General features: G+C 33.4%; 1 protein-coding gene across 1 annotated transcript in view; it reads right to left on the reverse strand.

Moving 5' to 3' along the window:
• Nucleotides 1-27,472, reverse strand: part of LOC127864090 (integrin alpha-4-like) — a 67,559-nt gene that overhangs the window by 32,434 nt on the left and 7,653 nt on the right. Inside the window, exons 3-6 of the mRNA XM_052403787.1 lie at nt 26,970-27,091; nt 25,519-25,676; nt 25,304-25,409; nt 24,896-24,944 (exon numbers count right to left, since the gene is read on the reverse strand). Coding sequence (XP_052259747.1) covers nt 24,896-24,944; nt 25,304-25,409; nt 25,519-25,676; nt 26,970-27,091 — 435 coding nt within the window. The remainder of the gene's footprint in view (nt 1-24,895; nt 24,945-25,303; nt 25,410-25,518; nt 25,677-26,969; nt 27,092-27,472) is intronic.

The following is a 27,472-nucleotide window of genomic DNA, read 5'->3' on the forward strand; positions in this document are numbered from 1 at the left end:
TAGAAGTAGTGTAAGTAGTAGTAGTAGTAGTAGCAGCAGTAGAATTAGCAGTATCAGAAGCAGTAGCAGTAGTAGTAGTAGGAAGAGAAGGAGGAAGAAGATTGGTTGAAGGAGACGGAGGAGGAGGAAGAGGAGGAGGAGCAGCAGTAAAAGGAGGATGAGAAGGTGGAGGGGGAGGTGGAAGGGGAGAAGGACGGGGAGGAGGAGCAGGATTAGGAGGAGGAGGAGGAGGAGAACTTATCAATACATGTTTGAAATTCATGTAGTGACAGATAAATTACTTATTTGTAACAATCGTATATATTACAAAACACAAATATATGTGTAGAAGTAATCTAAACACTTACACGAGTGTGTTACTATAAAACGGCGCCCCGCTAGGCCTCAGCATTCCGAGTGCATATCCAAACTGTGAGCCTGATACTCCTCTGGCAATACCAACTTTTTCCAGTTCGACATTATGGCAATATATTAACCAAGCACTCCAGCACCTTTAGGCACACCAGTTCAGCGTTATTCCAACCATTATTGCTTGCTGGTTTTTTGCACGATTGTTTCACGTTTATAGTTGTAATAGGATTATAATGGAAATTATTTATAATTAGCAAAATTCCAGTGATTTCACTCGTTATCCGCAAATACGCAAGTTTTGTTCAAAAACCGTTTTATTTTAAATGAACTAAAAACAATATTAATCTCTTAAATATAAATACACAAATTTGTTTTCAAAACCGACCGGATCAAGTTTATATTGGCGACATTTGAATTAACATGCTTTAAAATTAAAACAAAACAAAGTTTTATCTGTTATAAACAGGAAGTATATTCCAGAACACACATACATGCGTATATACACTTGTAAATGTTATCAGCCCTGAAGCTAATCATTCTATTTAAAAATACTTCAACTGGCGCAGCTGATTTCTTCATGTTTAGAAATGTTACGTGTATCTTATCGCTCACGTTTATTTACCAGTTTCATACCGAATTTCACCAAGGAACCTTGAAATGACACTCTTGATAAACACAACACTGTTGGCTTATGAAACACCATACAATTATAACATATATTATGTGATGAACTTAGCGAATTAAGGTAGCATTATATTTTAATGGACACAAATATTCGCGCTAAATATGAATTCGCAAGGAAACACAATCGCGAACATAAGCGAAAATGTAACACACGCGTTTAAACGCATTCTAAAGCAATTATATAACTATGATGAAGCTATAAAGAATGTTTGCACAATGTCTTTCTCATTACAAATGCCTCTTGCAGAAAATCAACTTACTAAAACCACTGTTAGTAGACTATTTTCACTTTCAAGTATCAAGACAAACGTCACGCGTTGTGATTTACCCGATCGGTTACTTGAATGTCTTTTAAATAATTTAAAAAGCATAGAAAGTATTGTCCTGCCCTGATGCAAATCTTCGTGTTTGTAAATTTTGCAAACTTCAGTGTTCAAAGTTACGACGGTTTGGATTGAATTGTTGTCTAGGATTATAGGGATAATACACGTTTTCGAGGGCATGATCATCTGCGGGCGCTCGAAAATCCGTCCCTGCCCATGTGCGCAGCACGAGGGCAGGAACGGATTTTGAGAGCGCCCGCAGATGATCATGTCCGAGAAAATGTGTATTTTCGCTATTTTTGCATAAACCAATCACACATACCAAAATAAATTAAAATAACATTGAAAACAATGTTTTGTTCATTCGACATCGACAAATTAATTCGATTATTTCAATACAGTTCAAGGTTGTGTTTTACATATGCCTCACTCGGTCATCATCCGAAATGACGAGGCTTTACCTTCGGATAGGCAGTTTACGATTTAAATGTGTTTAAACAGTGGATTAATGCAAAGTTGAAATGCAGCCGCGCAAATTAAGAAATGAGGAATTATTTTGGAATTTACAGCAGGATCGTTGAAGGTACATAATCACTTAAATTTACAGCATAGTCTTTTGAAAGTGTTGAGTAAATAACCTTAACTTCATTGACGTTGCCAATACAATAAAGCTGTTGTCAAGAGAGTGCAGATGGTATAAGTTGTAAAGTGGATTGAAATAGGCATTGCCATTATCCCTGCATGCATGAGGAAACTGGTGCTTATTCAGTTCCCCATTTATGCTTGGAAAGTCGTCGAAGGCTGGAGAAGAGAAGTAACTGCGTGTGGACCAGATTATGGATATGAAAAACACATAACAGGGCTTGAACGGCACGTGAATCGCCTTGTTAATGCACTATTTCTTCCGTTCAAGCCCTCATTTTGCCATGTTTCTGCACCCCACCAGAGGGCATTATAGATAGAGTTTATGCAATAATATAAATTAAATGTATATTTCGCCTGTTCAAACAATATTTTAGTCTTATATATAGTCTCAATATTCTAATAACGAAGCTCATAAAACATAATCACACTTTTCAGGGGTTATACTACACTATAAACTTACAAAAGCCCTAAACATAAATGAACAGGTATGATAGTTGAAATAAATGTTTATGATTTTATATGTGTACGTAATGGAGCCTGCAGTATCTTAAATCGACACTTTGCCCTGTTGTTATTACAGTTCCGCTAAGATTGACCTTACATTAGATGCAAGGTCTTTATGTTGTTCCGATCATGCAAAACTTGGAGTGGTCGTAATAAATTAAATGCAAGGTCTTTATGTTGTTCCGATCATGCAAAACTTGAAGTGGGCGGTAGTTATAAATAAGATGCAAGTTCTTCATGTCCTACAACGTTACATCAAAAGCCGCCAGCGCACGCACTTCTGACCGGGTTACCGTCGGCCTTCCCCCGCATTTCTGACCGGGTCACCGTCGGCCTTCCCTGGTATTCCGATATGGAAGGGACCGGGTCACCGTCGTCCTTCCCTGGTGTTCCGACATGGAAGGGCAACAAACACAACTCGTTAATGGGGTCAAAAGGGCTTGGAAGTTATACATTTCTTTTAAATGTTAAATTTCTTTTCAATGCTGTAGAATGGGTGGATGCTGAGTGTTTTATACGCAAAAATTAGAACCGATCATCAGTTCATGTCTACTTCGTGTAATATGTACTCGACGTCATGTCTTTTAATAATGTTAAACAATGCATATATGTATTTATATAGAAATACAGCATGCTAGCAGAGCAAATCTTGTTTAAATTTCAGGCCGCTTAAATTTCTTTTATTTCATTTGATATTTGTTCGTTATTTGTTTTCCTGAATTAAGACTTGCCTAAATCTATGACTTGTTGTAGTTGGCTTAACTGATTGTAAAATAATCGTATACAAAATATGAGTCCAGGTTATTTTAATTATTATTCCTTTATTATTATATACAGAAAAGCTGATACACTGCAAAGGATATAAATATGACATGCTTCAATCGCACAAACAGTACAAGAGCAAAACAAAAGCCATGTTAAAAATAAAGTTAACAAACAGTGCCTCTACATAATTAAACTTAGACAACACATAACGCACAATAATGATAAAATAACAGGAATGTTATTTGTTACTTGTTCGTAGTGTTTTGTCCATTAATTAAGATTTGTCTAAATCTATGACTTTTTATAAGCCTAAAACTGGTTTGAAAATAATATTATACAAAATATGTGTGAATTTTTTGTTATTATGCTTCATTATTGCGGGCAAACAAATGCAAAAAATCTCAAACACTAAAAATAATAGATGGCATATTACAAATTGTACAATCAGTAACAGAAAAGAACAATAACTATGCTTAACATATGGTTTACAAACAGAGTCTTTACATAATAATACCTAGAACAAACATAACACATAATACATTTCAAATTAAAGGCAGCTTAAATTTAATTTTTGTTATTTGCAACTTGTTCGTAAAGTATTGTTCGATGAGTGTGCTTCATTATTTCGGGCATTCACATACTGAAATGCTGATAAACTGAAAATGATATAAATATAACATGTGACGAATTGCACAAACATTAACATAGCAGATCAATAACAGTGTATTTACAAAACAATACCTTGACAACAAAAAACACATAATACTAGTCTCACTGAACTTTTTCGTTCAAGGAAAACACGGTTTCATTTATTGACACGAAAATTGCTGTCATGTTCAATGTACATTATTTCACCGAAACAACTGTTACTGCCGATTGAACAGTGTTCACCTTATTGTGCGTATAACCATGTATACCACGTGTTTTGAGACGTACACGTTTTGGTCGATATTTTCGAACTTCAATTACAATTTTTTCTTATCGATCTAATGCAATATGCACAGCTCATTCGAGGAGTGACCAACACTGGACCCAAAATTCAACCATTTCAAAATTATGTTCATATTGAAATGCAAATGTTTTTATGTGATTGTTTATAATGTGTTATAATTGCGTATATTGCTTGTTAACTATGTGCGTTGTAGAGTGGGATGCCTTCGACCACACATACCTATTCACAAGGAAAAAATAATAAACGGGAAAAATTATGTTCAAAACACACCTTAATATACAGCTTGCTTCACATCAGTCAAATGTGTACAACTATATACTAATGTTTGTGGTTACAAATTAAACGATACATATTATACACTCAACCGACTACTGTCTGATACACATATTTGGACCCAACGGAATGTCCATTATATACACAAATATCTGTCACATTCAAACGGTATTCAACATTACTGTACGGAATGTTCATTAACATGGAAGTTTCAAAATATAATTAAGTTTACTGTTATTCTTGAAGACTATGCAGATAGCATGCAATTTGAAGCGATACACATGCTATTAATAATAAATTATTAATGTTATTAACATTTATTTCCCCGAGTATAATTGTCCCTCAGTGTACGATATAAGAAAAGCATACTTATACCCAACTCATATATCATTGCTGTAATAACTGCCGCAATCTGAGAATACCGGGCTATATGCATGTATATAAAGTGTCGAACCAGATTACCCTGTGCAGACCGAGCAGGGTATTCAGGGACCACACTTTCCGCCGCCATGACCTGATTTTCGTTTGAGAGAGTCTGCCTTCAAACGAAAGTTTTCATACAAGCGTCGTACCAGAAATTTATTGTAAGTGCGAATACATATATGTCTTGAAATGCAAAAAAATATAAGATAACGCGCGTTCTCTTTTAAGAAAAGCTACTTTGCTTAATGATGCATTTTTTAGCTTCGTGCAGATTTGTTTTCGAGATTTTTACAACCATCCGGCAACGAAATTAACGAAGTTTACTTTTTGTCGCATCCTAGCACAGATAAGTCTTGCAAAATAATGCACTAAAGGTCTCGACCGAATTGTGTTTTTAACCAACTGCCAACCCGCCGCTTGTTAACGGTACATTTTTTATAGTTGAATGTCTTATTTAGCTCGAAAGCAAACGTAAACTAAATAAGAACATATACCATAAGCAATTCCAAATATGTTTAAGGAACTCGTGGCCACATTGTATGTTTTGCACCCACACGATGAAGACAAGAGAATAAAAATGACTTATCACAAAATATTTACAATTATAAATTGCAAATGGCAAACACTGTTGTATAAAACAGCCCGTATCAAAAGCAATATTAAACAACGCAATAAAATATGAAAGATAATTACAAAAAAATTTAGTAAGATTATCTAAAACAATAGGCGTGCTACAAGTCCAAAATATCATAATAACAAGAATGTGCATACACTTATGTTACATGTAAATATACTTAAGCAGTGTCAGAAGATGTAAAAAGAATAACTTCATACAATTGCATCAACTTACTCATATTAAATCATGGAATACTTATTTAAATTCAAAGAACATTCGTAACTAAATAGAAAACATTCTTATACCAAAATGTATATGACAAAAAACTATAAAATGCTCTATCATACTAAAATGTCCATAAAGCCAATGACACACAACCAATTATGCTCCAAAAATAGATCTACATCATTGTTCTGTTTTCTTCTCTGATTCATTGGCAGTTGTTTTTCTCTAAAGGATTGTAAAAATGCTTTCGTTAATAAATGTCAAGCCCTCTTATTGCTAAATGTCTTTTACTAAAATGACACTTAACTGGGACAAGCAACAAACAAAACTCTGCGACATTATTCTGTTTGCTTCTTTGATTCATTAGCAGTTGTTTCCTCTATAAAAGAACTCTAATTCATTATTCTGTTTTCTTCTCTGATCCATTATTGGAAGTTGTTTCCTCTATAGGAGAGTAGCTCTGCTTGTTCGCCTGGGACATACGAATGCTCATGCGATTGGTGATGCTATCTTGCTTCCATTTCTTGACTTGGTCGTACTTTTGGCTTCTCTTGAAGAATCCACACTATAAGTATTATGAACAGAATTTTTAAAAGCGTTAAACACATGTACCGTAAAATATGTAAGATGTCAAATCACCTTAAACGGTTACTGATTCGTATGTGTCGATTTTTTATAACATTCGGAAAAGCCTTTAAAGAAAAAGATTATGGAATGCAAATTCATTTTGATGAGATCATCACAAAAATTGCATTGTCTAACCATCGACATATAACTAGTACTTAAATTACTGTTAATCTTGTATGTATTTTAATCTTAGGGTAATAAATGGTATTTACGATATCATCATACAATATACAACTATGTACACGAGAGACTGAATTCGGTCCTTTTACGGGTTTCTTGTAAGCAAATATGAATATTAGTTGAAATGATGAAACTATTTCTTCTTTATCTAAAACAATACATTTTAATCAAATGCACTTTAAACGAACGATGTGTTGAGTATATGCATACATGTATGCTTGCCAATATTACCGATCTATACGATTATCCGTGTACAATCCGCATACAACATAAGGATATACGGATACTAATCCTGGTATCCGTTGACATCTATAGATAAAAATAGTGTGATACAAACCGTCTATAGTATTAATCCAACGATGATTCGTCCCTAGATTAAATGATTTCTAATACAAACATTCCATAGTATTATTCCAATGATGATACGTCTATAGATAGAATAATTTGTAATAAAACCTTTCATAGTATTATTCTAATGATGATACGTCCCTAGATAAAACGATTTGTAATACAAACCTTCAATAGTATTATTCCAATGATGATACGTTTCTAGATAAAATGATTTGTAATACAAACCTTCCTTAATAATATTTTAATGATGATATGTCCCTAGATAAAATGATTTGAAATACAAACCTTCCATAGTATTATTCTAACGATGATACGTACCTAGATAAAATGAGTTGTTACATAAACCTTTCAATATTCCATTATCCAGTATTCTCAAATGATGTTACGCCCATAGATAAAATGATATGTAATACAAACCCTCCATAGTATTATTCCAACGATGATTAAAAGCACAACAGCTCCTAATACTGCACCAATGATGATCCATATGTTTACTTCGTTCTTAACCGACTCGGCATCAATGACAAAGGTGGTCCATTTCTGAATAAAACAATGGCATGCATACACATTCTCATATTCCAGGGCATAGTACATAATTGATTTTATAAACATTTTATAAGCAATCCATGCGCACGCAAAAAAAGTATTCTTATGTGTTTGAAGCGTTTGAAAACACTTAAATATCAGTTATAGATGTAAATTTTTAAGACGCAAAAGTTTTCAAAGTTTTTTCCAATAACAAGTTATGGTAGGAATAACTTTACATCTTAACATCTTTACAACTTAACAATAATAAAACAATGGCATACATACACATTCTCACATTCCAGGACGTAGGACGTAATTGGATTATATACATATTTTATTCTAATGCGTTTGAAACTTTTGAAAACACTTAAATATCAGTTACATAAGTAAATGGTTAAGAAGCAACAGTTAAAACAGTTTTGTCCAATATCAATTTATGGTTGTAATAAGTTAAACATCTTTGTACAAATTCGCTTTGCTTGTATTTTACCGTAGCGTATACGGTGTTTTCCATTGGTACGACTTTTCCACCATACCACACTTACGGGTCTGTAACAGTCGCATTTGTTGTGTACCGAATCTCGCTGAAATCCTGTATAAGGGAAAAAAGTGAAAGGCCAATTCACTGATACACTATCAATATGTCATTAAACAACATTGTTCATCACTTTGACAAACAATCGGATATAATATATATGAATTTATGTATATTTTATCAAAAAATATTTTGTCAAAGAGATGAAAATTTTTGTTTTATGACATATTGATAGTGTTTCAGTGACTTGACCACGCGCCCACCTGTGGACATGACAATTTTTACATGGACGTAACGTTTGCAATGGGTTAGATAAAGAGTACATCAAATAAATAACATACTCATCAATAGCATGAACGGTTGAAAATTAACAGGATATGACCGTTTATAAAGGACATCATATGCATCAAGTGTTAGTCTATAAAGTGCACTTCACATAAATTCCCTAATTATCAATAACGAGAACCTTTGACAATAAAACTGTTCAATATTGCTTAATAGTGATAAAGAGCTGATCATAGCAGATACACTTTTAACATGTCATCGTGTCTTCGTAGTGGTGTTTTTGAAAATCATAGAGTACATCAAATGCATGACATAATTATACATAACAAGAAAACGTGTTCAATATACAATTTTGGGGAAAGTTACTGCGTATATTCTGTCGTCTTGTATTTGTTACGGTGTTTTGAAAAATAAATTGCAAAAGTAACTTATCATTTTTGCAGTACGGATAGCAAAAACTTAGCAAATATTAGGTAATTTCTAACATACGTTGTATTTCAGTTTTAAATGTTGTTATATTTGATAATTTGCTACATATATCATTTTGGAAAGACATCAAAACGTAAGTTCTGTTTAAATTTATTCTTAAAATCGATATCATAAACAAAAATATAATAATTATTGCGTTAAACAAATGCTTTAGAGTTTATCCTTAGCGTATCTGTCTTGAATCATGTTATTTGTTTTGTTTCGAATGAGGTTACCTTTTCCGCTGCCAGCGCTTTTTCGAATACTTCAATCGTAACATTGACAATGGTCTGACCGTTTTTATCCAAATTCATCACCAGACACTCCAAAATGATGCATTCGTACTCCAAACACGTCTTAAAAACAAATAATTAATAAAGCATACACAGTATTCACTATATGCTGTGTGTGTAAAAGATGCAAACGTTTATACCAATTATTCGGACGCTAAACTTGTCTTTAAACGACGAAAAGAAAAAAAACAACAGTATTTAATATATGCTGTTTGTGTTAAAGATGCAAAATTTTATACCAAACATTTGAACTCTAAACATGTCTTTAAACGAAAAAGTAATAAAGCATAAACAGTATTTAATATATGTTGTTTGTATAAAAGATGTTATACAATATATATATATATGAATGTTACATTTATTGGAATTTTTTTATGAATTCCAATATGTTTGTACATATAAACTATTGGAAGATAATAATGCATTATTTAATTATTAGAATTTATTCGAACCAGATATCGTTTTATTCGAACACCGTATTACGATTATCGCTTATGAATCAAATGAAGACAACTTAAGATGACATGAAGAACAATGATAAATAACAATGTCATTACGAAATTTCTGATACAAAATATATAATATTTGAAAATCCGTACAATATTCTTCATAGTTTGTTTCTGACCAGTCGATGCCATGGCTACGGGTTCATTCACTGCTCGTCTTCTCCTTTCTGCAAAATAAATTGTAAAGCTTTTGCGAAAAAGGTTCTTTAATACAATTTACTTAAACAATTTTTTGTAATTCTTTGATTTCAAGTATCTGTTAATAAAAATACGCAAATTTATCTTCTTTTTTTGTATTATTAGTAAATAAATGTTCTTTGAGACCCGTTAAAAATACCTTAGGACTAAATAGAACAAACGGTATATCAGCAACGGATTTGAATGTACTACATCAATTAAAGTTATTCTGTGTTAAATTAAGAATATGTCTGCAAATATGTGCTGATAATCGGCAAAGACGAAGTAATTTACAATAAGTTTGTAATGTTTGCACATAGAACATTAATTGTATTTAAAATGTATAAGACTTTAGCAAGGATGTGATTACAAAATTAAGAAAAATAAGTTTGAAATTGTTTACGGATGTCTGGGTTGCCGGGCGTATTTGCGAATGGAGTTTTTATCGACGTTGTTGGAGCAAGAGTTGTACCAATGAGTGCTTCGCTTCCTTTAACGTTACATGTCGGCGACATTATCTAAAACAAGCATGTTTTATGGGCTATTTTTATTTGTTTTGTGTGCAATTAAAATGAAGCAGCCGAATATTGTCAAACAAATGTTTAACGTAAACAAAGGTATCTAATTGTTGAACTGTTTCATAGTATTGCCATACTTCCAAAACGTGTATTGTTACATAATAATATCTAGCATGTAAATCAGTAGTATCGGCCCTTTTAATGAATACATCTACATATTTAAAAAGAAAAGATTAAAAAACACACATGTTTTATATGTCAATCTAAAGCAAAATGTGTATTCTTGGACATTCCAACAAAAACTGCATTTAAATCGGCCATGTTTTGGAAAAATACTGGCTAGACTTAGCTAGATCTGTAGTAGCCTGTATCGTGTACAAAGTTTCTCTTAATATCTGCTCTTCTGATTGTTTTGTAAGGTTTGTGAATATGCGCAAGTGCTTGATCTATAAATAGATTCTCAATGTAAAATTGAAGCTCTTGCTCCCGTTGTTCCTTAATTATTTGTATATTTTTTTTTACAAATAAGCGGCGTATAAAACATTTGATAAACATACAATTGAATGATAAAAAAACTATAACAAGTATGTGTTACGTTATTTAAAAAAATATGTTACGTAATTTAAAAATCAGAGCCTCAACCTGGAGTAACCATTACCTACTTTTCAATTAAGACCGGAACACATGAGAATGATGGTCGTAATTTTCGTAAACAAACAGTAAATACATGAAAACTTCATTAAATTGAAAAAATACATTAACTGTCCAGCACTTGTTTAGGGGTTTTCGTTTAAGTCACGATACAATAAGGAGTGCCGATACTTCTAGATAAAGGGATGTAATGTTTGTAATGTGTGTGTGTGTTATGTTTGACCGGTATATCCCCGTGTACATGTATATTTAACTTAACTTTCTAATGGGCATATTGAAGTAAATAACAGACGAATGTGTTTCGATCTTATATTTGAATTTGTGAGAATTCCATAGTCACAGATCAAGTGCAAACTATAAAAAACAGACCATTGGATTTTACCGCATGATTGTGGATTACACCACGTGAAGTCAAAACGGTTTTAGCACTGCTTGTCAAATGATGGTGATACAAAACACAACCTGTTGCAGATTTTTTTCTAAACATGCTGATTTCTTTGCATCAATCTATTCACCACTGAAATCAACGGTTTAATTTCGTATCAAATGTGTTGCTTCCGATATACGTTTCAAAATTGACATGTCTTTTCTAAACTGTCACGTGATTTACTGAAATGTACAGTATTCTCACAGTCATATCATTTAGTCAACTTACGGTTATCTTCGCTATCTCGTTGTTGCCCTTTTTAACGGGCACTGTGATGTTGACGTAGGTCTTTGGAAGGTAGCTTGGACCGTAATTCGTGATGTAATACTGATGGATGATCGTCTTTCTGTCGTCACTGTTCTCGACGGCTTTGTATCGCTCCTGATCTGACAGTTGCTGACTGGATAAAACGGTCTCATTTAATCTTATTGCATTTAAGGTACATCTATCACTTAATTGAAACTTTTGTTGCTGCTATCTTTGAAATAATATATAAATACCCTTGTAAAAAGTATTTTACGAACTTGCCTTCGAAATCAATACCATATTAATAGAATAAAACTTTAGAAATGTTTCATTTGTTGGAAACAATTTCGTAACTATAATCCCTTAGCTTAAATGCACACCATACAATAATTACATGATTGCCTTTACAACTGATACTATAACATGATAAAGTATTAAAACGTATTTATAAATAGACGCATTAACTAACAATATATTGGGAAATTATAAGTACGTGTTGCATTAACACAGCTTTGAGACTTGCGAAAAAAGTTTGTTTGTGCTCATCGACCTCTTTCTTTTATGCATAATAATTATATATACATATGCTCAAATAAAAAGATTTGGTTACTCACTCTGCTTGAATGTAGATATCGTATTTCAATCTGATTTCAATTTTTATGTTGAATTTGTTGTTATTCGTGTTAACGTCTGCATTTTCCTGAGCCGTTTCTACATCCACCTGAAACAGAGACGTTTACATATTAATTTTACTTTAATACCCATACCGTTTGAATATGTTCTTAATGATACTCTTCCTAATTATACTCTTCCTAAAGTCATACAAGGTTGAGGTTCTAGGCGCCAAATTATTTTGGAACTACTCTACGTGTATGTGTCATATGCCTTTCAGTGCATATAATGACAATGCAAACTCAGTAATTGTTAGGTACATCTTGTATATGGGCAGCGCTCTGTGAAAAGATGTGGTTTTGCCTGTGCGTTAAGTGTCGCACCAGATAAGCCTTTTAAGTCCGCACAGGACGACACTTTGCTTCTAAATTGGATTTTTGTTAAGAATAGACTTTCTTTAGACGAAAATACCATGAAAGCGGAGAATCTTATCTCTGAGTAGCCTGTGCGGACTGCAAGTGCTAAACTAGGACGACACTTTACGCTTTGCATTAAACCCCCTTTTCTAAAAGCACGATCCATTTTTTTCAAATTGTGTGCGTATGTGATAAGGGATCAGTAATTTCATGGTAATAAATCTGATCGCAATAAGCTTTAGATTATATTCGACACGGTTTGAATGTTAAGTCATTTATAACAAAGCGTAATATAATTAATTAAAGAAAAAAACGTAATTACAATATAATTTCAACGTGATGCATTATAACATAAACGCTGCATTCTTAATCTGATGACGTGCCATTTCTTTCATCGATTTATCCACTAGGTATGCAAATTAAATCATCAAGTATATATGACAAGACTACTTTTTTCATCTATAAAAGTGGGCAAATGATGTCATTGTATTTGGTGACTTTTCACAAAGGTCCTTTTCCTTCATCAACAATGAAATTATGGCATTGTTTTGCACGAACGTTAAGTGTGTGCCGTTCAAAGCTGATGAGATTATTACGCCAACGTGAAAAAGCCGCTGTGGCCCTTATAGTTGTAACAAAGTGCAGCTTGTGTAAACATTACGTTGCAATAATACAATTTGAATAGCATTTTTCAATATTTAATCGGTGTATGAACTGTCAGAAAAAATAAAGCCTAGTTATTGAATACATGCAATCAGCGTTAATGCCAGTTTCTTGACAGTTCATACACCGATGAAATGCAAAAAAATGATATTTAATTCACAAATATATTTTAAATGTAAACCAAATGGATCTTTAAAATAAGGCGTTAAAACATACGCGTTCTTTGTAGTGTATATAAGTGTATAGTTCCCTTAAAGATTCCTCTGAATTATTGATAATTATTAATATAGACCAAATGACCATAGAGATAACAAAATGAAAATGTAAGATAAAAAATATACCGTAAGTGAAGTGAGCATTTGGTTCATGTCATTTTCCGGTATGAGCTTCCCATTGGAGATGTCAAAACTCGTGAAAACCTTGAAGTTCTCGTTTCGGTCGAGTTTATTGTTGGCGGTGCATTTGAAATCAGTCCAAGAAAAGTTCAGAAGTGGATACTCGCAGTCGGCCGATACCGACCCTTGATTGGTACTGGTAAGAAAACAAGTTTAAGTAGGTGTAATATATGCAGCTTTACACTTCAAACATGTAAACGTTGGTTAAATATATATCCAGTTTAAGACTTTTAACATGTACAAGTTTATGCATTATATATACAGTATAAGACTTCAAACATGTAAAAGTTTGAGTCCTATATCCAGTTTAACACTTCAAACATGCAAAAGTGTGCGTCATATATACAGTTTAAAATTTCCAACATTCAACAATTGTGGTAATATATCAAGTTTTCAATATATCAAGCGGTTCGCACAGGCTAATAAAGGCCGACACTTTCCGCTTGTGTTGTATGTTTCGTTTAAGGATGTCTTAGCAAAAATCCAGTGTAGGCGTTTTTAAGCAATGCTATTGTATCATTTTCAATACTTACTTAGTGACACCTCTCTTATTAGCTGTAACTGTGCTCGTAAAATTAGCATTGTATGATATGTCTTGAACGTTCTTGACATCTATAGTGACCTGTCGTTAAAAATATATGTTTCAACTAACTGAAACAAAGACAACTGCCAGACATTTCAATAGTTTTATCAGTTTAAAATCTTAACTCCTTACTTGCTGTCATAAAAGCAACTAAAACACCGATTGGAATGATTAGTGTAAGTACAAAAACAGGTAAATGCTATAGGCATATGTCCCCCATTGACGCCATAAGTTATGACATGAAACTTGCGTGACCTGCTTCAGAATTAAATTGCAAGAAATGATATAGAACACTATATTGCCAGAACGTAACAGAATATTTATTGATCGAATTTGAGCATTGCAAGCTTAGTGTTATACAAACGTACAATAAACTTTTCCATGGCGTAAGATGTGTTAGATTTTAACAAGTATATTTCACTATTCTGCATATATTGATCTAGGTACAGACTCATTAGAGTGAGAGTAATAACTGTACAAATAATCATGCAGCTAATTACATTTTGTGTTGTCAGACCAATTACCTAGACAGGAATAAATGTACAATGTTATTAAGCATGGGCGAATACAAGACAGGGATGGTTTAGTTTATACTGCTATTTGAATGCAACGTTTCAGTAACCATTATAAGCATATTTTTCTTCCTAACTGTGCAGCAATATACAACAACAAAACAATTGCAAAAATTACCGCCAAAGTGTATCTTTCCCCTACTAAAATGACCGACGAACGGTTAATTTTAACGTCGGGTCCATCGCCAATGAGGTCCATCTCGACGCTGAGTACCAGATCGGATTTGCATTGGTCAAGCGTCTCACATTTCTTGTCGAACTCCACCTAGAGAGCATGAACAATAGCAATGAGTCCTTATTCGTCAATCAATTCTAAGACTTAAGACTCATTTCATAGACTTAAGTAAAAAAATAAAGAATATTCTTGAACTTGTTATATGCAGGATGTGTTATAATTTTGAATCAAACTTGTCATGAACGACCTATATCTACATCATTCTCCATAAACAACATGTTCTTAATGACAGACTCACCAGTGGAATGCAGTGTATTTTCAAACGCTGCACAGAGTTTGCATGGTTCTACGCCTATTTTTGTAAGGTTAAGAATGGGTTGGCGAATACGGGCCCAGATTTTTTCACAGACATATATCCATTTCAATAAATGCACAAGTGTTCTCGATATTCATTCATTCGACACAATTTGGTAGATCATGCGTTTGAGCCGTTTAATAAGTTAAAACATATTTGCTTCGAGGTTATTTTTTGTAAAAAGATTCGTTAAGCATTTTTTTTAAAGAGTGATGTCCGTGCGAACGCGTCGATATAAGATGCATTCGCCCCCATGGAGCAAACAGGTACCATGTGGCATTTAAATTCAATGTCACAGGTACCATTTTGCACCAATGGGGCGATATGCTAATTTTGTATTAGAAATCAGCATGTTTAAGAAAGAAAAAAAATATTCCCGAGCTTACCCAAATTAGAACCTTTAAATGCTAATTAGACAATCGAAATGGACAACCATGCCTTCAATATTCTAAAAACACAATTCCACATTTTTGGCGCATACAACTGCGTTAACTTCGCTAATCGAAATAAGTACCAGCGATTTTACTAAATGTGTGTGTTTGTAGTTTAGTTACACTGTAATAACCGCCTAGATTTGAAGCGTAGTAAAGAATTAACAAAATACGAGAGATGGTAGAAAAAAGACATCATTGGTCGGGGAAAACAATACTATTTTGAATCGGCCCTTCAAGTTTAAACAATTATCAATGATTTGTACAACATAAAAATAAGGGAAAAACGACTTGCCTTGGCAACAGTTTTTGTATCATTCCGCAAAATCGGGTCGAGCAGACTAAAGTCTGTCCCTACTTGAGGCAGAAGTTTGTATGTCCCTTCGATCATGACTTTCGTCCAAGCGTCCTTCGGTCCGGGGTTGTTGTTATTTCCCTGTGAGGAAAAATGTGTGCGAATTTAACTCGTATACAAAGAAATGTGATTACGGATTGTTGTTTTTTTTTTTTCAAAAGAGAATTGGTAAAAGAAGAGATACATGGCGTTAAGTTAATTGCTATGCCTTTATGTGGACATCTTTTTTGTATGTAAATGTATCAAAATATGTTAAGTGTGTCGAATAGTCATACAAGTATGATCCACGTGTATCTAATGAAAAGAGTATTATCATACATTTGTCGACACGTTTCAATAATTACTTATTTGTCTGAACTTAATGTTGTCATCATAGCGAAATAGTGAATGACAAACCAATCAAAAATTAAAATCACGAGTGTAATTATAGAATGGCAGTGCAATTGCGAAAACAACAAAGCACAACGTTAATTAGAGTAATCTTACGATAACATCCAGGATGTACGATGTATGAACATGCGTGCCAGCTCCGGACAACGTTATGTTCTGCTCCAGAGAATCCCTGTTTGTATTTCGGAATATGAAGCGACTATAGCCACTCCTATTTCTCAAGTATGTATCGGCTTCAAGATACCATGATATCACTGAAAAATACAGGTCTTATATTGCATATTTAAAAATATGAAAATATAAAACAATCGTTTTTAACATAAATGACATGTAACAGGTAGTTAATATCAAACGAATTCTTAGAAACAGGGTTACATCATAGAAAACAAGTTACAGTTGAAAACCGCTTCTTCGAACACCGTTATTTGGAATTATTATATATTAAGAATTGTTTTACCTGTCCCGATTTTTACTTCTTTATTTAACTATATGTAACATTGTTTTTCGACTTTCTTTTTTCGGTTAAATATTAAAGTGGTCCCAACAACGATTTACACACTTTATCATCAGTGATTACATCGAATTTGCACAATGATATGTTTACAATACTCTTCTTTTTTCTTGCTTACCAAATCAGTTATGTTTTACTTATGCATTTAAAGTCATCATTAGTTTTACAAACTTCCTGGTGGTTTTTTTCCCTTTTGACTTCTTAAATAAGTACATTTATTTTTATCCCATACCTCTATGTGTATTTATGAATCAAAATCTTACAATTATCTACTTATGTTGTTAATATCATCACATCGATAATACAACATTTTTCGAGCTTACCGTTTTCCAACTATTTTTTACGGTCCAAACTTTACAATTGTAGGCTTTATCAGTACAAACGTAATGGAGATGTTAAAATAAAATCTGAGTTTGTATTGTCTAAACAACAAGTTAAATCGACGTGACATATGGAATACAAATTAATTACAGTTACACATCTTTGTAAATGCAATAGTAACTTTAAACAAAAATCCCATCAACGCAATCATGTTTTTCATGTTGTATGAAGCAATATCGGGTCTCTTGTTGTCATTTGTCATCAGTACCAAACATGAAGCTTAATAAGATCAGCAAGACTTACAACAATGTTGCACGTAACAAAACTATACTTTAGAACAAATATGTTCGTACCAAAATACCTATTACCAGTACGACGTACTTGCAACTTGCTTCAAAACCCAACCAACTTAACGCAAATCGTTGAAAGTCTCTTCCCACGTCCTAATATTCTTGTAGGAAAATGTGACATTAACTTTATGAAAGTGTCTTTAAATCAGATACACTTACGTAAATCGTTGAATGTCCCTTTCCCAGATCCAATATTCTCGTAAGAAAATGTTACATTGACATCTGTACAAAGTCTCGTTTTGTCCATTGAGCAACGAAGCAAAGATGCATTGAGCGGTATTGGGGACGGTGAGATGGAGATGTTAACTTTAAGATGAACAATTGGTCTCGAGCGGAATATTGCAACAGTATCTGAACTGTAAGCTCCGACCGCAAAATCTGTCAAAAGAATGTTACATGTACAGCTCACGAATGCATGCTCCTAAAATGCGCATTGTAATTGAAATGAAGCAAAAATGTGTATAAACTAATAGATAAACTGTTATTCCTAATCGCATGAAATTCGAATTGAAGATGGACGGTTATGTGTTGTGGTAAGTTGTGCAAATGTGTACAAGAGATACTGCACATGCATATCGCAAAAGAAAACTCTATATATTACAGTTATGTAATTGGCATGTACCTGGGAAGGAATTCTCATCGATGTCGTGCTCTCCATAAATACTCCATCCAAAGCCACGAATACCAGAGTCGAACATCTTACCTGAAATGAACACGGCGATGCACGATGGGTCAGTGTTTTATGTTCGTGTATCGCAAGATATATTACATTTAAATAATTCGTTTGATATAATACTTGCTGATTACACACACGAATTGCAACTCATGTATTATCGTCAACATTAGTATTACATGTGATTTATTATAATTTATTGCATGGTATTTTTAAATCAAGAAATACTAAACTAAAGACAAAGTATATGGACAGTGTTGATTTAATAAACTCAACATAAAATGGATTACTGTCATGACTGCTGTCCGCGATGACATTGTTTTAAATACATCTTTAAATTATTTAAATACATATAAATCTCTACACAATATATTATCCTCTGGAGACTGTTTCTTTTAAAACTTATAATAACATTCTGCCAAACCAGGAATACCAGGAAGTCTTTGGGAATACATGTCCGGATATCCTGATGTCCGAAGTTTGAAATTGGAAATGCCCATGTAAATGTACACAGCCCCTCTACCATCTTCTTCGTAAGGGGCACCGACTGCAAAGTCTGCAAAAATATTTTTTTTCAAGACTGCAAGCAAATACAAATACAATTTGAACAAATAAAAACATAATGTATTGCATTATTTGATGACACTATGCACATGAACAGTTATATATGTATAATAACAATCAAATTCACAAATCATTTTGCCTATAAAAGTGTAAAATGTCTACCTTTACCGATACAAATATACACAGACTTAGACGCGTGTGCATATTGTTAAGCTACATAAATATTTGTATTGAACTCATCCAAATGTTTCGTATGTAATGTTTCCTTTACTCTTACTGGTAAATATCTGAAAATACATTATACGCATGTGTTTATGCTGATTACGATGATATTATATGCTGGTATTGTATTCGTTTGAACGTCGTGAACGACACAGCAATATCGTCAAGAATGTGATCGTGACTTTGGCATACCATTTACTGTGTTGCACTATCGTTTGCTTCGTAACTGTCAAACAAAGTAGTGGTGGAAATAAGATATATACTCATTCGCCATTCTTGTGCACAATATGATAAGAGAAAACAACTGAAAGTTCTTTAGATATTGTAAATGTAATAGACCAACCGGTATAGTTGTCTCTGTCAATGTCGCCAATTGATGCAATTGCAGAGCCGAACCTTGCAACTCCATCACCAAAGCCTTCCTTAGCCCCACCCGAAAGAATCCCAACCGGTCCGCACATTTCTTGATGCTGTATTTGTAACAATTGGGAACTTTGGGAACTTATTCACGTTAACACAATCAATATACATAATAAAATAAAGCAAATAACACGATCATGTTTGAGGACAGATTTTTAATATATTAACTAAGATATACCATGTATTATATATGCCTTAATCGCGGGGCTTAAAAGTGATACAAAGCTCGTTTTTGTATTCGCTTACTTAGTTTAAATGTCCTCGTGGATATAAAAGTATATTATTAAAAGAGGCATATCTGAAACAAAATCTCTTTACATTGTCGCCTGATGTATAGATGTATACCCGTCCTTCATCTGGATATTTGCTCGTGTACAAAGGGGCTCCAATAAGCAGCTCATGTGTTCCGTTGTTGTCAATATCTACTGCCGCCAATACAGCCCCATACTTCGTTCCCCGTTGATGTCTAGATATCTCGGGGACCACCGGTATACCCGCACACTGTACATTACGGAATAATATTACAGTTTGCAAAGGCATACTTTAATCAGTCTTCTCCTGTGTCAAGGTATGTTCATTAAAATTAAACAGATTGTGCACAAAGTGTTTTTCTAGCGCATCGGTATTGTCTCCTCAGTGGCCATTTTCCCTCAAATTTTTGTTTTGGCTGAATTACAGGAGTTAGTGCAAAACAGAGATGATGTGACATTCAAAAAACGAACCTGGGTCTTTAAAGACCATTGCGTATCACCGCTTTAAAAAACAAAATAGCTTTACACAACAAAACAAACAAGCGCCATATGTGTAAAGCTATGTGTTTGTTAAACTCCCTATCAAAACATTTAAATAAATTTCAGTTTCTTTTCGTGAACATTCTATGAGTAACTAGAACACAGATATAAACAAATATAGCCTTTGACAGAAAACTTTTGACAAAATTACTTGTAAACACGGCAAAATGCATTTAAACAAATAAACACGCAATCAAAGACTACGTACCTTTCGCGGTATCCCAAAGCGCAAAATATCAACCTTTGTTAATTGTGATCCATTGTGTTTCACAACCTCTACCTAAAAGACACAAATATACGAACAAGAGCACCGCATAACGGGGCCAACGCTCGGCCTCGGATGCAGTTTTAAATATATGAAAGTTTGTAAGAATTTAGTTTTTAGGTAAATGTGACCTTCACCTTTGACCCAGTGGCCTAAAATGGTTGTGGCGTGTTGAACTTATCAAGGTGCATTTACATATGAAGTTTCAAAGTTTTAGGCTTAGGTACTTTGATTTAAGAGCCTATGTAAAAGTTTTATATTAGAGGTTACAGTAACCTTGACCTTTGACCTAGTGACCCAAAAATGGGTGTTGCGCGTCGAACTCATCAAGGTGCATCTACATATGAAGTTTCAAAGATGTTGGTGGGAGCACTTTGTTTTCAGACCTTACGTTAAGGTTTATGTTAAAGTTTTATATTAGAGGTAACAGTGAACCTGACCTTTGACCTAGTGACCCAAAACTGGATGTGACGTGTAGAACTCATCAAGGTGCATCTACATATGATGTTTCATAGTTGTCGGTGGAAGCACTTTGATTTTAGAGCCTATGTTAAAGTTTTATATAAGAGGTCACAGTGACCTTGACCTTTGACCTAGTGACCTAAAAATGGGTGTTATGTGTAGAACTCAGCAAGGTGCATCTTCATATGAAGTTTCAAAGTTGTAGGTGAAAGCACTTTGATTTGAGGGCCAAAGTTCAGGTTATCACAATTTTAAGGTTGAGGACACGGCACGACGAGCTGGCTATGACAATACCACGTTTTTTTTCCGAAAACAGCCGAGCTAAAAATTAAAACAAACGTGACAACATGTCAAAGAATAATCATAATTTGATGATTATATGAATCAAAATAACTTGAGTCTCCCGCACGCCGAATGAGTTCCCATATTAGCAACCGTTATTTTGAACGGGCGTATGAAACCTGCTATCGACACGATTATAGCATTTAATATCGCCATTCCACGAGTAGTATGGCTGAGAAAGTTTCATAATTGCATTATTTTATCCTATTTTTTAACTTTTTTTAAATAAAATTTGGATTAAATCAATCTAGACGAGTTTGAAACGATTTGGAATTAACAACATAAAATATTACTATCTTCGGTTTTTCTTCCTTTTCTTTTTTTGTTCTCTGGTCATATCTTTCTATTCCATATTTGGTATTTTTTACCATATGTTTAACTTGTTGTTTCTGAAATGTGTCTGTTAGCCAGTATATATGTGCTGTTTGAGTAAAATAATATCAGTACGATAAAAAAATACTTGTATTCACGTTTTAAATTAAACAGCGTCCTGTACTAGCGATATCACTCAAAATGATGCTTAACGTTGTGAACACTATCAAACAACACAAGACAAAATACATTGACTATTAAAAGTATGTTTAGAATATATATGGAAACAGGTTATTTATTCTTAAAACTGTACACATTTTTTTTAAAGTTTAATTTATTATAAATTTGTGATTATGTTTGTTTTTATGTATACCAAATCGTTACAATAGGTCGGATAAAAAATACAATGCAATCTAATTTTTGACTAATAATTATCAAATTTAAAGTTTTAATACACTCTTTCTAAACACAGCTCCCTTGAAGGTGAATCACAGTACATTGTTATAATATGTGGAGTTTTTTATGTTACACGGTAGTAATTGTCAATTCTTCTTAAGTAGAAGAAAAAAGGAAGGTGTATTATATTTGCAACAAATGATTAGGAAATGAATTCGGATATTTGATGCAAATAAACTAGTTTTGTTTTGCATACGCACCTGTCCAAAATGGCCGTCCAGTGGGTCATAACGGTTGGGAACACCAGCTGCTATCGTTTCCCGCCGAGGCTCAAGAAAATATCCAGTGGCGACTGAATAGCCTAATAATGTCAATTGAAAAGCAAGTTTGTGAATTATTTCAATACTGATGTAACTAAAACATTAATAATACGAGTTGAAGGATGTCCCAAAATGTGTTGAAAGGTAAAATAAATCCAAATGATGTATGGAAGACGAAACCTTTATAATAAATGAAATAACAAAAACTTAAGTACCAAAGCTTACACCTCGACTGTATGGTTACTGGTCACGAAAATATCACAGAATTATGTAGATTTTGAGAAATAAAAGCAGTATAATTATATTAACCATGTATATAATTTAAAACATATCAACTATCTGCTGTCCTATTGATTTTTTTTAATTGCAGCATGCGTTGCTTAAATATTCAAGCATGATGTTTGTTACAAATATCAAATACATGTATGTCAAACATTTTGCACGTAAAAACGTATTTCAGGCATATTGAAATATCATGACGAACGCTATTGAAACTTCCGACAAGTGTTCGTTGAAAATCTGTCAGAAACTCCCGATAACAAAGTACCGTGATTTTGTCCAGTTTTGGCAAATAAAATACGGCAATAAATTTAAAACGTTACTTCAAGTATGCCGATATTAAAGTTAACATTTAATAATGTCCTGCTAGAATGGCAGATTTTACAAATAATATTTAGAAGAACTCTTACCTAAATAAGTGGTATCGTTTGTTTCATTTAATTTGTAGTGGTACACTTTGTTGTATTGTACAAGCTTAAATCCTCCTGAAGCAATACAATCAGTGTTTAAGTATATGTTTCTGCAAAGTACTTAATCTCTTTATCTTACACAACAGTCGGTAATGGTTCCATTTTTCTGAACATAAAGGATACAATGCATTGTCAATCTGTATTCATAGCAGCAGTAAGAATGTGGGTTTGCTAAAATTTATGGTAAACAAAAACACCCAAGATAGTATTTCTCTGCTGTAGACATGCACATGTTCATTTGTTTAACACCACAATAAAAAAAAACAATACTGTATTATTTTGAATTTTTAAGGAAATAGCTGACACATGTGACAAAACCACTAATCAAAATTATTCTGAGTGTTCAAGGCAAAAAATAAATGATTAATGTTCACAACAAGACGTTGTAAACATAAAATTTTCGTGATTGGTGGTTTCAACTTGTTCCTGGCCGGACCATCTTATGTCTTATCATTTTAAGATTAAACCGAACAGTTAATAATTGTGTATTTTCATTTAAGCATGCGAAGCTTATCGTCATGAACATACATATAGCATAAAATGATGTACACACAAAACACACATCATTTTAAAGAACGATTAATTTAAAGGGATCTTTTCACGGTTTGGTAAATTGACAGAATTGAAAAAGTTGTTTCAGATTCGCAAATTTTCCGTTTAGTTATGATACTTGTGAGGAAACAGTATTACTGAACATTTGTCATGGTCTAATATAGCCATTATATGCATCTTTTGACGATTTAAAAACCTAAAAATTATAAAGCTTTGCAACGCGAAACGATTGAAATATTTGGAGAGTTCTGTTGTCGTCGTTAAAATTTTTGAAACTACGAAGATTGCTTATATAAAGTATAAAATACGCATGTTATGTATTCTTGGCAGGATACTCAGTTGGCTAAATCGTTTTTACTTCAGGATCCCGGGGGTCACTGGTTCGAGCCCTATTGCGGGCTACTTTTTTTCTTTTTTAAATTTTATTTTTGATTTTTTACTGGAGCTTTTAAAATTGAATGTTTACATTTATCAATATAAAGCATTTAATGACAAACTTCAAAACATTACATACTTCTTAACTCTGTTTCTTTGTAAGAAATGCATTATTATTTTATACTACATATTTGTGACATTTTCTCTTACTTTTAAGCATTTTGAAATATACATGGCTAACTTTCTTTTTGTTTGAACTCTTATTTTAAATAAGTAGTTTAATGAATTTGAACATATTTGTTCAAAGTGTATAGGTACTGTTGACAGAGTGGAAATAGATTTAAACGAAAATGTTGTATAAATTCAAACTGAGCAGTGTTGCTACTCGATGAAACAGTAAAGGCAAGTTGCCGATTACCTATGCAATACATTTAAACATGAACAGCAATTATAGCTATATCGTCCCTCGGAACTGTAAATGCAAAGCATTTAGGGATTAAATCATTTGAAAGCCGCACTATTAGTACTCACAGACACGTGTAAATACATACAGAGAGGATAGCAATATAATTAAATATGTGAGCAATATAGGAATCTAAATTCATTTAAATTGCAATCCAATTACGAGATTTAAAGTTTGGTTGGTCACACATTGTAAGACAACTTGAAATGAGGCCAACAATTGTTTGTACTCTCAGAAACGTTTCAAGGATAGTCCTTACTATTACATTTATAGTCTTTGAAAGGGGAAGTGGTTTTACAATACGCACCTCTCCAAACGTAGATTCCTGGAGCACCGATTACTTCGTTTTGGCCATCCTTTACACGATAAATAAATATTTTAAAGTATAAAAGAAACAGTAGCAACTATATTAACAGTGTCAGTTATATATTCCATGGTAATGTTTGAGCAAGCGTGTGTATAATAAAAAGGCACGATGAGTAAATGCATAAAATTGTATTGAGATACTGTAAGTGGTAAACAAGTAATGAAAACAAGATGGACTGAACACGTATTATTAACATTCAAAGTATAAACACGGCTGATTATTTATTTAAAACAAAAACATTTTATTTTGATTGTAAGATTGGAAAACACAATACCTTAAAAATCTTCAAACAAAGAAAGAGCTCAAACTAAGCAATAAGTTGGCAGACGTATTAATAAATGTCTTTACCAGTGAATAAGTCGCAGAAATTCCGGCTTCGGCATACGTGTATATGATATAGCTGGTTTTGGCGTCTGTTAGGTAGTCTTTGATAGCCCAGAATGGCCAACAGTACCTATTAAACGAAATGGCAATATAAACGTGTCGTTCGAATAGATAATATAAATGCGAAAAGTGTCGACCTGAACTCGCTTAAAAAAAAGGTTTCAAAATAAAATACTAACTGTAGTTTGTCGTAAGTAAAATTGGCGTATGGTGGGGCGTCGGGACGATCACACCGGATTGATTGCAAAGATGTATCTAATTTATAACACGCCCCGATCATTTGGTTGGTGTTCTGGAGAGGCTCGTTCCAGACATTCTTCCATCCAGGAGCGCACACCTGCATATGTAATACGATAATGTGATGGGTAATGTGTTTATATTTAAAGCATTGCACTGGAGATACAATAATTAAACAAGATCGGAAAGATTTCACCACACTTTTTTATTATTAAGGTTTTGTGACACATGAACTTAATGTGTTCAGACGATCTTTTGATCTGGTAACGATTCAATGTATGCAGTTGAAATATTTCCTCTCTCGTTCTCAAACTGTCACTCTCGGGTAATATTTAATTGACATGGTGTCTATGTCATCCCTCCTAAAGAGGTTATGTGACCAAAAAAAAAAGAAAATTGAACAAGTTAAACTAATCAAAGTGTTACAACACACCATTAAATATTGACAGAATGAACTAGGTCACTTACACACAAACAACATGTTTATATTGAACATCTATAGCCCAAGTTTGAATCTGGGAAATATAAGGTAACACTAGATCACCAGGCCGAATCTTTTAACAACATTGTCGTTATTTTAGGAGACATATTACTAATTAATCCAGCTTAGTAAAAATTGGTCAGAATGTTTATTTTGACAATTGCTAGGTCCACTTTGAATCTAATAATGATCTAATCAAAAATGTTATTAAACAAAATTTGACTTAAACACGTCGTGTAATATTTTATCAAAATGAGTGCTTGATTTACAGTAAACAAGTGCCGACACGTATTTTTTGTAAATACCAGAAACCCGCCAGGTATTATCAAACATTGTGGGGGGGGGGGGGTATTAAAGGAGTTAAAGCTCTCGATGTGTGGATTAGTGGAAGTATGTCAAACGTTGATATTCAAACAAATGCTTAACTTAAAAGAGTAATAAAGTGCTTTGTTAAAACACGTTCGCGCTTATCATCTCTGGTCGTTATTCGCAGCGATTTCACAGACTCGGGCAATTTTGAAAAAACAATATTCAAATCTTTATAATCAAAGACTTAACCGAATTTTCCACCGCTCTGACTTGTCTGAGACTCAGGCAGGCGTGGTGTTGGATTTTAACCGGGGTTAATGTTCTCCGATGTTTCTGTGGAACCATGGTACGGTAGAAACTGTCCGGGAAGGCTTATTACCTTTATTCGGTAACCATGCATCAAAACCATCAACCCTTATAAATGGGTATCAATACACACATCCAGAGGAAAATGTGTTGTAAACCATTTATGTCAGCTGATAGAAAATATTAAAGATGAGAATAAGATATTTTATTTTGGATCAATACACACCAATGCGGGCCATGTAGGGTCAAATCATTCCTGAAACTAAGCATTAAACATAATATTCGAAGGAAACGTACCGTCACCAGTGGAATGTAGTTTACAGTTTGTTCCCGGTAGTTCTTATTGATGGCAATGGTGGCTCCTAGTCTACTGTCTTTTTCACAAATTGTTTTATCATTGCCTGTCCCTCGAAGAATGTCTGTAATGAATGTTATAATCAGCAACTCTCATCGCAACATAATCATAACCAACTAATAGCATTCGTGAAAATTTAAGTAATAAAACGCATATAGACATATCAAGTAAACAGATACAATCAACAATCATTGCAGCTTCATACAAACAAGCAGATGTCCTTTAATTGTGTATTAAGGCACCACAATAATTTTTGTAACATTTACTGAAACTAACGTCAAATAATCTGAACAACATATCCTGAAAAAATGCATCATACTAAATTACGTCCGCAGTTAAAACTTTGATTTCAGCTTCCATTCTTACCATTGTATACATCTACATTGTGAAAATATTTTACATTCTTGGTTCATTTTGCTCTCTTTTGGAATGTATGTACTTGTCC

The sequence above is a fragment of the Dreissena polymorpha genome, unplaced genomic scaffold (genome assembly GCF_020536995.1).
Source record: "Dreissena polymorpha isolate Duluth1 unplaced genomic scaffold, UMN_Dpol_1.0 chrUn109, whole genome shotgun sequence".
Classification (NCBI taxonomy): Eukaryota; Metazoa; Mollusca; class Bivalvia; order Myida; family Dreissenidae; genus Dreissena; species Dreissena polymorpha.